At 36.2% G+C, this 11,702-nt stretch overlaps 1 protein-coding gene across 1 annotated transcript in view; it reads right to left on the bottom strand.

The window, feature by feature from the left end:
* Window positions 1-1,595: 1,595 nt before the first annotated feature.
* Window positions 1,596-11,702, bottom strand: part of CFAP47 (cilia and flagella associated protein 47) — a 346,829-nt gene continuing 336,722 nt past the window's right edge. Inside the window, 1 exon segment of the mRNA XM_064473493.1 lies at window positions 1,596-2,988. Within this exon segment, the coding sequence (XP_064329563.1) occupies window positions 2,779-2,988 (210 nt within the window). The 3' untranslated portion in view covers window positions 1,596-2,778.

Genomic DNA, 11,702 nt, shown 5'->3' with positions numbered 1-11,702 from the left:
TTCTCTCCCATCTCCTTGTGAGAAGATTATGATAATAAATAGTAGTTTAGAATGAATTTTAACCTAAATCATTTGGACTGCTTATTTTTAAAACCTGAGCCATACCTGCAACAACTGTGTTTAGGCCTATCTCCAATAGTTAAACTCCTCTGCAGATTACATTTTTAAGGTGTGGGTGATGGTGAGCAGCTTGCCCAGCTGTTCTGAAGCTCAGATTAAATGGTGGGTCCAAAAGCTCTGGAGTGAATTCTCCAAGTTTAAATAACAAAAGCAGCAATTTATAATTTATTCTCATGTCAGTTCTTTTGTTCCATGAGTTGAAACTCCAAGATTTTCAATATGGCTCAGTAATTCTAGTAAGAAGGAGGGAGCAAGTAATGAATAAAATTGATCATTCTGGAAATCTTCCAGTGCTGCTGCTTAGAAACTATTTTTTAAGAGATATAGTTAGAGTCAGTCCTTGCATTATAAAGAGCACATTCACATCACTGATGGAAGTGTGAAGCACCAAGCTAGGAGGGAAAAAGGAATTTATTTTTAACGGATTATATAGTCAGTGTAATCCGTAAATGCATGCGGATAATATGTAAAACATTGTGGATGTTACAACCACACAGATACAATGGTTTTATTTAAATCACCTTTGCAAGTTGTTCTCAGTAATCAGAAGAAATATTTTTAGTTCTGTTTAAGCTCTGTAAGAAATATGAAAAATGCAATACATTTTTAATATCAGGTACAAATTCAACTGATGATGGCATATCTTGCATAAATGACCTTGTACACATTGAAAAAATTCTGTAAACTGGCCAGAAACCATAGATTAGCCTTCCCTTTTAAGACAGATAATTAATTAGGCTGCACCTTTGAAAACACCCCTCTGATATTACCTTATTGCATAACATTAGCCTATGGATTTTTTTCAATGTTTGAATGTATGACAGAGTTTGAAAATCTACTACATGTAGCAGGAAGGTCAGGCAAGCAAGTTTTGAAATAAAATTTCTGGAGTGAGCACCATTTCTTTGTTATGTGATTCACCTATATGCCACCTGCTAATCCATCTCCAGCAGAATTACAGTTTTGAGCATCTTGCAGACATGTGTCATTTTAAATAGGAAAGCAAACCTTAAAAAAGTGAAACAAGGAAAACAAAGCTTTTACAAAGAAAAGTTGTCACTGAAATATTTCCTGAAGGTCAATAATCAATTGGGAAACCGTTGCATATTTGTGATCCATAAATTCTGATTGCTTACAGTCAGAGAAACACTTGCTTCATTTATTTATGCAGATAGAGCCTTCCTATGAAATCTAGCTGTATTTGTGGTCCCAGTATCATTTAAGATAAATATTGCAATAGCTTCTTAACGTCTTTTAGATATACACCAGTTATCACTATCAACAATATCTTTCCTGTGTTGTGTACTGAATTTGTAAGGCAGATTTTATTCTTGCTTCAGATTACCTGGGGCCTGACCAAAATGGGGCACACTGCATTTAAAAAGAGATATTAAACAGTGCCATTGCTGTTTTATATATTCCCAACATTTTCTGTAATAGCTTCTCTCAAATGTGTGGCATAAACAAAACCCTCAAGCACATTGCGGTAAAATGGTTTTATTGGTGCTCATTTACACTGACCTACATATGTTGTTCTCGGGCTCCCCATTCCTGAGCAATGATGCTCATTCCGTATTTGTGCCAAGAAAGCACTTAATCTGTGCCAAACCATCTTTTTTGTTAAAGTACATTCCACCAGCAAAATGAGGCGCAAATACAATTTACATTCTATTAGTAAAATCACAAAAAAACCCGACAAAACCAAAAAACAATCTCAATGAAGAAAGAAGGCAGGAGTTACCTACCCAGTGATCCTAGAAAGCATGTCTGCATAGATCTGATTTTCCACATTATATCAAGAGCAAAGAAAGCCTGAATACCCACCTGAAGTCACCCGTGGATGGAAAGGATGGAAACAGAAGCACAATATGAATGGCACCTCTGGTTTGTTTATTCTAGAAAAAAATGTAAAATCTGGCTCCAGTCCTCACTGACTTTTCATAGCCTTCGATATTTCAATACTTTAAAGCACTTTAATATTTACTTAACATAAAAATAGTGAGGGAGGACATTTTATGTTCATTCTATGTTATGAATAATTATCCAAGATTTTAAGTGTTATGGGATGAATAAATCAGGATCCTTATTTTAGACAATGCAAAGATTAATGAAATTTGCAAAAGCAAGAGAATCTGAAAGGCTTTCAAGTTCTGGACATATGACATGTAAACATGTCTCACCTTAGCAAAATATGACAAACTTTGGGAAAGAATTTTATTGTGAAAAGGGATCAGGGATTGATTTGCTTGCTTGGCTTACATGGGTGTAATATTTTGAACGTCACACAGAATGTTCATTAAGGCTGCCTATTAAAGTATTACCAAATGAGTAGCCCTTAGAAAGCAAAGCATTAGTTTGAATTCACCAGTTTTCTGTTATATTTTTTCAAATCAAACATTTTTCTCATTAGAACTTGCTGAGATCTATATGATATACATAAGCTGTTCGGTAAGTATCTAAAATCCCTCACAGAAAAATAAGAGTAGTATATAGAACTCAGGCACTCTGACTCTTCTATATAAAGCATACAGTCAACACATATCATACCTGCTTAAAAAAAATAAAAAACATATCCTTGTTTTATCTGCAGAGTTTATTTGACAATGGCGTCTACCTCACATCTTCCCCCACCAAAAAAATAACTGATCAGAACTTTCTCTATTTTGACCTCAGGACCAGAGGTGCCCCCTTGATTGGTGAGGATACTCCAGTGGTTGTAAGTTTCAGATTTTCACGTAAAAAATTGCGTTGTCGAACTGTGGCTGATCTTATGTAACTGCTAGTAGAAATTACTTTTGCTGGCCTTGTAGGTGGTACGGTCTGCGGAGGCAGTCCATTGATTTCATACGTCCACTGCATTGATTGTGTCTGCAAATAAGGAACAGAGACATAGAAATAAAAAATAATTGGTGACCAAATACCTTGAAACTTTTTGACAGCGATTTACCATGCTACATTGATTTCAAAGGATATTTATCCTTTTCCATGAAAGGTACTGGAATAACACAGAATGAGAATTACACTCCTGGAGCACAGAAACCAGAAATCATGTTTAATGTTATGAATTTAGGACCAGGCATAACAAAGACAAGCAATTTAGCTTCCTAGCTGATCTAAAATTCCTTTCTTTATTTAGAAAGCCCCATAGTTCTGTATGTTGTTCAAAGGTAATTATTCCATAGTACAATATAAATGCCTCAGGTTTATACCCTAGGATTTAACTGCAGCTCTGGTATTGGTAATAATGGCATTATCAAAGAGTGGATTTTTTGCATTAAAATAATGAACAAAACTAAGAGAAAAGGACTCTGAGTATGCACAAGAGAACTGCAGCTTCATGCTGAAATCTCTAGTTTGAAGAATATTTACGTGAATTTAAAATGACACTTCATTTGCTTTCTGTTTATAACTGTTCTCTCGGAATGGAGCATAAGTTTCTACGTCATGTCTTGTAATACTTGAGTACTGGATTCTTACTGAGTACATGATTTTTATTCTTACTACACATCCATTTATTTGTACTTAAGGAGCATTATTCCTATGCATATCAAGGCTATAGTGCTGTCTATCTTCCATGTTTCATCTGTGTCCTGAAGCAGAATTTTGGTTGCTAAAAACCCATGTGTAACTATTGCAGATACTTCATTCATTTTTTCTTCCAAAATGTATCACTTTAACTCTTGAAAGCAGGTCTTTATTCCAAGTCTTTATCATTTTCCTGCCATTACATCTAGGAAAAGATCTATTCATGGGTCTTGAGTTTTCTATTCATCTTTTCCTTTAAGAAAACATAAGCAAACACCAAAAAAATTACAAAACCCGAAGATTTCAAATGCTCTGTCATTATGTCCAGCTTTGTACTATGCAAAAGAAAGACAAAGCATTGCAAGCCTACTTTAGGCATCTATTTAGGCATCTATCCCATCTATTCCTTCACACCCCAAGATTGAAAAACCCAGGTTTTAAGTTTGGGGCTTTTTTTTGCTTCCAAAGCAAAACTTGCAGGCAACACTGAGTAAAAAATATGGCATGACGTAAGTCTATTAAAATATATTCATACAAGTGAAATTTTTCTATACAGAACATAGAACATCATGCACGTATATAGTACACACATACACACACAGCATGCAGTACACAGAACACACCAGATGCTTTGCAGAACTTTGCATCCTCAAAGCAGTGGAGTCATATTATTTAAGTTATATTTCCAAATTCCCAAGATCTGCCTTTCCACGTCTAGCACAGCCCTGCAATCACACAACCATGCTTCTTGTGGTTCTAGCTTAGGTTTGTTAGTGCTAGGCTTTTGCATCATGCTGCATTGAACTACAGAGGCACAGCTTGTAGGATCACCTTTCTCTCCCGCTTCGAGTCATAAAGATTTCTCATTCCAACAACAATTGTGATTTATGTAATTCATCTCCCATTTAAAACTAACTTAATCCTTAGAACAATTATTTGTAGATATAACCCTTACACCTAACATCAGTGTCATTTTTCATCCAAGGAAACAAAGGGTCAGAAAGGCTCAACTCAATCTGGAAATCAGAGCAAGAGTCAACCTCAAAGCTCAAGAGTTTTCCCCTCAAGCACTTAGTTAACAGTCTGACTTCCAACATGACTGGCTTTGTGGTCCATCTGCTCATTCCAGTTTGAGAGGTCTGCTTCTGCTTTGCCGCTGGGCATCTCCATACACAAGAAAGGAGCACCAGTATCCATACAAATTGTGACAAATTTTCACATAGCATAAATGCCATCAGCTATCTCCAGAGCATAGTGTGTCTGTTTGTCTAGTTATTTATTGCATTCTGTCAATTAATTATGGTTTAGGTAAAGCACTACCAAGGCCATAGAGAAGAGCACTCAACCTTCTCATCTCAAACTTTCTCTTCAGTCATCCCATACTTACAACAACATACACAAGAGAATAGAAAGGATATTAAAGTGACTCTCTGACTTTATTAAGTTTTGTTAACTATCAGTTTTATGTTTGCCACTGAAAAAGTTTGAATTGGTGATGTTTACCTTTGCTATCTTTCATATGCTCCTTCCTATTGTTCTAATTGTTCCCCTGTCATTGCTAAGGTATATTTAAGAGATACCATTGCGAGCAGTTTTGCATTCCTGTTGCAGCTATTCAACAGGAAGAAGTTCCATTAAACTGTAAACCCTTTGGCACAAGCTTTGTTCTCTGCTATGTGCTTATACAGCGTTTACACTATTTCACATATAGGCTGCATACACTTACAGCTCTTAAATATCAACCCCATATGAATCTCTAATTGTGGTGCTTCTTGTTAAGACAACTGGTTTTAACCAGTATTTTGGTAACTGAATATATAATTTTCTGTGTTGAAGGAATAGGTGACTTTTTCTGCTGTGTATTTTAAAAAAACTTTTTTTAAAACCTCTACTTTAAAATTGGCAGTACTGATTTTGCATAGTCTTCTGAATGAATTGCCTTATTCAAATAAGATTACTAAGCGTAAGATCTTAATAGATATTTCACCATGCATGCATAATTTTTTAAGCTTTCATTACTATTCTGCTAAAATCAAAATCTAATTTAAATTGAATATTATTCCTGTGTAAAACAGGCAGATTAACTCATCTTTATTCTCAACCTTATTTGATACTGTGAAATGATCTAGTAACTCCGCTTCCTGTAAAGATGAAATCCTGCAAAAGCAGGTGTGACATGCACCAGCATCAGATTCTTATGTCCAAACATAAAGTTGTCATTTAAGAAAAGTAAATCACTTTCCAAAGTTAGCTGGTTGTTTTGTTAACTTCAGTACAAGATGAAACACTTTATCTTTCATCAGTATGCCAGATGAACAATTTAGTTCAAAGAAAATTTAACCTCAGGCTCATATTCACTGTGTGCAAGTCTCATTGATCACATCAAGGTCAGAGAAAAGATTTGATAGGTGTTTCAGCTAATGATTTAAAGTGAGTATCAAGTTAATTAAAAATCATTTCTGTTCATGAAATCCACACATATTGTAAATTTACTGTCTATAGTGATCTTAATTGCTTGAAGTGGGATTTAAGCAAAAGTGATGGGCTATGCCACCTCTCAACTTTATTTATCATCAGCATCAAACAACTGATGCAGCCTTCGGGGTAGTAATAACCTTTTGCTAATTTTCTGTTTGCTATACAAATATCCTAGATTGTACGTTCTGTGAAAAAAATGTTTGTGGCTTGACTTGGTGAAAAAAAGCTGCCTATTCTGTTGCTGCCGTAGCCTGCATCAGGCGTGGTTCTATGGCAGGAGAGATTGCTCTTTCCCTGATGGAAACTCATTGGGTTCAATGGGGAAAATGTTGTGGGCATTAAGACATGAAGCCTTTAAATAGGATCCATCAAGCCAGAAGAAAAAAAAAAAAAAAGACCAATAACAACCTAAAAACCCACCCTAATTTGTCATCTTGAACTATGGTAGTCCACCTATTGTAAATCATGTGCTATCATCCAAGAGAGTTGGAGACAGTAATTGTAAAAGAATTGTGCATTTAAGAAATGTGCATTTACTCAAAGAAAGACTCTTGTTTTAGTTCAGCATATCCTGCTACAGGGGAAACAGTGTTACAGGAATGGAAAAGAGTTAGTGTATACGTCAATATAATTTGGGTTAATGCTTTGTTTAGCACTAGAGCCACGCAGAATTCAGTTTTCAAGACAACCTAATATTCAGTAATTTTCAGAAAACCTTAGACACCCACAAATGTCTATTTTACTAGAATGTTTAATTTTCAAGGGCAAAATATTAGGCTTTCAAAAGCTGCTGAAGCTGTATTTTCTTCAGGTTAAGGCTGTACAGCTTAACTACAACAACTATTCTAATCTATATAAAAACTGTAGCAAGAGCAAGTCTACCAAGTTCAGAATCCGTGCAAGTGCCTCGAAGCTGCTGCTTTGGGTTTCCAGGTCAGATGTGTTTCAGCAAAGGAAAAGACAGGTCATGCTTCAGACTTTTCTGGAGTGGTGATGAAGAGAGAAACTTCGAAAGGTCATCTATATATGACCATATAATTTTGATGGAATATTTGACTTCAAGCTGTTTTTATTTTCCTAAGAAGCGGGTCAAGATTTCCCAAATCAGAGGAACTCTTCCTCTTCCTGTGCTCAAAGCAGCGCAGTTTATTAGATCAAATTTGGAACAACTCTAATACTAGCATCGGTAGTAACAAAGTCTAAAGGTGAAGGTATTGAATCTACTACAATCTACACAACCTGACAGAACAGAAATTTAAAAGAGAGTCTCTGTTAAGAAGATATATCTAATATAAACAGGCATTTAAGAATCCCAGGCTCCCTGCAATGCATCTCCAGGCCTATTTCACATGCAATTTAAGAGAAAGACCAGAGCACAGTCTGAATATCCTTGACAGTCTAAGGGAGGATTTCTTGTAGATATGAATGACTTCCTGTTATCAAAACCTCAGAATTCCTGATGACTATAACCTCACTGAAGTGTGAAGAGAGAAATAATTTGGCTCACCTTGTTGCAGTAATGGCCATCTGTAGAGCTAAATCTCTCTGAATAATATTTTGAAGAATGCAAAGATGAGACGCATGCTGCCACTTTTTACTAAATATGTTATCCAAGTAAGTTATTTAACCATATTGATGGCTGACTGAGTAATTTTCATGAAGTAATTTTTTCAGCAAATCCTGGTAACAGTCACCAAATAATTATATAAAAGTATGGTTTTTGGTATTCCATCCATTCGTACAGATGGCTCATGATTCATAGGATTAATTTGCAGAACACAGATCATCCAAGTGTATTCACTATAGGCTGGCAGTGCTACTGAGTTACATGCTAATTAATTGCCAGAGAAATCTATGTTAGGAAGGCGTTAAATGTTGGGAGCAAGTATCAGGAATTTTAAGGTAAATGGTATTCCAATTATCTTCCAAAGAGTGCTAACTCAGGAAAGACCAAATAAAATTTGCAAGACTTCCAAATATGTTAAAACACGGCAAATTACAGATAGTGCATCCAATATTCCCTGACTCTTAATTTATACTGCAGTGGTGACCAGCAAAAAAGTGACTGACTAAGATCAGTGTATACAGAATGAAATTAAACCAAAACTTTACGTGAACACTGGAAGGAAGAGCAAAGGCAAGAAAACTCATGGATCAAGATAAAGACAGTTTAATAAATGAAGGAAGGAGAAAAAAATCAAAACCACAGAGCCAGCAAAAACCAAGTGGTGCAAAGGCAGTCACTCACCACCTCCCACAAGCAGACCAATGCCCAGTCAGGCTCTGAGCAATTTCTGATGAAGAAGATGGCTAACAATAATTTTCCTTGCTTAGAGGAACATTGCCAGATAGAATTACAGGTGGCTTAATTGACTTCTGCTGTTCAAATATTAGATGTTTCACAGCATTGCTTAGATGCAGTACAATCAAGATCAACATTCCTTCAGGACTGGCAATGGTTTCAATACCCTCATACAGCAATGGTTCCCATATTGTTGTCATCTTTGGCACTGTGAGAGTTATAGTCCCAATAAGCAAGGTAACCTTTCACCATGCTTGTGAATCAAATATCTTGATAATTGATTCTGTACTTAAAATCCAGGGGTGCTAATGATAGGGTGTGCTACATTCACTGCCTGTAATGAACTTTCTGGATCTCTCCCTTCAATCATAAAACTCAGGTCAACATCAACCAGTGGCGAGGGGCACAGGTAATTTATTTAATGTGAAACTATTTCAATTATCCTATTAACTTTGTTACATTTTGCCTCGCTCTTTCTGTTTAAGAGGTACAGTTTAGAATAAGATTAAACAATGATAATTAACAAAGCTACCAAGAACAATGCAAGATGTATTTGCACTGAGCTACTGGATATGTAACGATACTATTTTCTGTTAAGATATGCAAGTTTGCAAAGACGAGCTTAGAGAATCCACACCCAGGTACGGTGGCTTGCACATTGCATCATTTATTTCCAGAACAGCATGACAAATGGTTTTGATATGCTATCTTCCATAGGTTAAGTTAGCGATTATTCAGTAATAAAGGTGCACAAGCCTGACTTCTGGAGGGCTCGATAATGTTACCTGCAATCTGGTTTACTCTGACGTCTATTTTATCATTTAAGACTTATTTTGTGTGCCTTCTGCTTTACAATATCTCCGATGTCTCACCCACAAATTACAAAGCAATTGCACTGGTCTCTAGCTGAATTCAGCACAGTGCAAGCAAATCAGCTGTAAGCCAACTTGAATACACCTTTTTCCAAGGATTCGCCAGCCTCCTGCCTGCTCTACCTTGTGCCTCACAGCGATTCTTGCCCCGGGAAACCTTTGCAGAGCATCCTGCTGCTCCAGCTGCATCGTGCTGTCTCTAAGCTCTGTCAGTTTTCTGTGCAGCTTTACTGGCACATCACAGCCTAGCTCTGAGATGTCAGTATGGCTAAGGAAGACCTTTTTTCCTCACAGCACTTTATGGCTTATCTAAGAAGCACGCGCTCTTCACTAATTCATCATTAGTGGCAATACATTTGGGTTTTTTCAGTTAGAACTGTACTGTTTATGAAAGCTATTATACGTATGGAAGTCTGATTATGGAATAGCACCTATTTAAAAATGCTCTTCATGCACCACGTCACTGTTTCTTCCTTGTAGCTCAACTAGATTGTGATGTTCTCTTTCACAGCTGCAGGAACAAGCATGATTTTCTTTACTGGCTTTTTATTATATTTAATTCTTTGATCTAAAGAATTTTGTGAAGTATCTTCTGTGTCATTTTTACAAAATGAAGATTCATAACAGCTATTCAAATAAGTGCCTAACTTCAATTGTTTTGATATGTAGTTGACTGAGAACAGAAGTTTTAATGATGGTTAAAGAATATTTAATTGCTTCAGTGCAGTAATTAAGGTTTTGTGCTATTAATAAAATTTACTGTAAGTATTCATGAATATTAAAGTCTTAAAGAATCCACAAAATATCCCATGAAGTACCTGATTTGTGTGAAGAAAATACAAATGAGGCTATATTATTTCAATTATATATATACACATTCAGTTAATGAAATGTACACACTAAATTCTGGTAAAGAAATTTATAATCTCTGCATGCTAATTAGCTCCTCAGGATTGGGTTCTCAGCAGGGCAACTAAACAAATTTTAAAGCAAGAGTGCTGTAGCCCTTTACTACAGCAGCATCAGAAGAGAGGCAACACTGTAAAAGAAATGAAACTTCCTCACTGTCTCTAAAAATAGCTCAAAGCCTCAGCCAGTATATTGGCTAGAAAGGCTACGTGCAAGAGAGGTTCTTCAGTGTTAGGTCCAACGTTAATTGCATTTTACCACCTCCATTACTATTCCTGAAATAAGGGTATTTTAATCCTGTTTTTGCCATCTAACTAAATCTGTCTCCCTCAGGTCACTAATGAAAATTATTTCAACTAACAGAAAAAGCAGAAATGAGAATCTGCTATTCTCAACGTGTCATCAAGCCTTATTTCAGGTCACCGTTGAGAGCACAGCAGCAAAATTACACACAGTCGCAGATGCTCTGGCTTACATTAGAACTACAGGAATGAAAGCTTGTGAGGAGAGGAAAGGGGGAAGTCCAGTGTACACAACAGGACTACCAATACGAGCAAAGAGAACATAAGCCTCATTAAACATTACTGAAACAACTTAATACTTCAGTCAGAGTAAGTATGTTGGAAATACCTCAAATATACTGTCATGGTGTAATATTGGTCCAAACTACACCTACAGGCATTAAAAGTCCTCAATGTATTTTTGACATACAGGAATAGATAGGACAAGATATGAGCCGATACGTATATGTAATGTGTATGAGTGACTTCCTACACCCACACACAGTACCAAAGGTGGAGGTGGAAAGAGCCGTCTGCCTAGATTGTAACCAGAGACTGAAGTGTGAGTAGATGTAGGTTAAAAACCCAATTACTCAAAGGCCATCTCTACTGATAAATTCCTGAAAGGAAATTTTGGATTATTCACTGAGTTCTTAGAAAGCTAACAGACCTTGACCATCATGTTTAGACCATTCCAGACAAAGAAATTCATTACGTTAAAACTCTTTGTTAATGATGGAAGTTAAGCCAAAGACAAACATGGCTAGCACATTTACATGTGTCATGCCTAAGAACAGGAGTTCAGTTCCAGAACTACAAGTTTCTGAGCTCTGTAGATGTGTCATACAACATTATGTAAATATAAAAGAACACAGAATAAATCGAGTTGTTTTCTTTTTCAAACGGAACAGTGATAAGCATCATTGCTGTTTATGTAAAAAGACTAAATGAATCAAATGTCTAATACAGTAAAAGAAAACAAGTAGGAGGGATTAAAAGGCCTTCTTGTTTTTCCAGGATTTGAATTTCTTACTCACTGTTGTACAAGTTACCACTCGGAGAGATAAAACAGTAGTTATTTGCTATGCATCTTTTTATCAGCTTCGTTTTGAACGTGTCATTTTTTAAATCAATGTTGCTGTTTCACCTCTAATACAGTAGCCTAAAAACAGTGCCAGCATGCAGTGAATAGATTTAAAGTGCAAACCATGATCT

This window comes from Phalacrocorax carbo, chromosome 1 (genome assembly GCF_963921805.1).
Source record: "Phalacrocorax carbo chromosome 1, bPhaCar2.1, whole genome shotgun sequence".
NCBI classification, from domain to species: domain Eukaryota; kingdom Metazoa; phylum Chordata; class Aves; order Suliformes; family Phalacrocoracidae; genus Phalacrocorax; species Phalacrocorax carbo.
The sequence above is the reverse complement of the archived record's forward strand: the minus strand, read 5'-3'. Positions and strand labels throughout refer to the sequence as shown.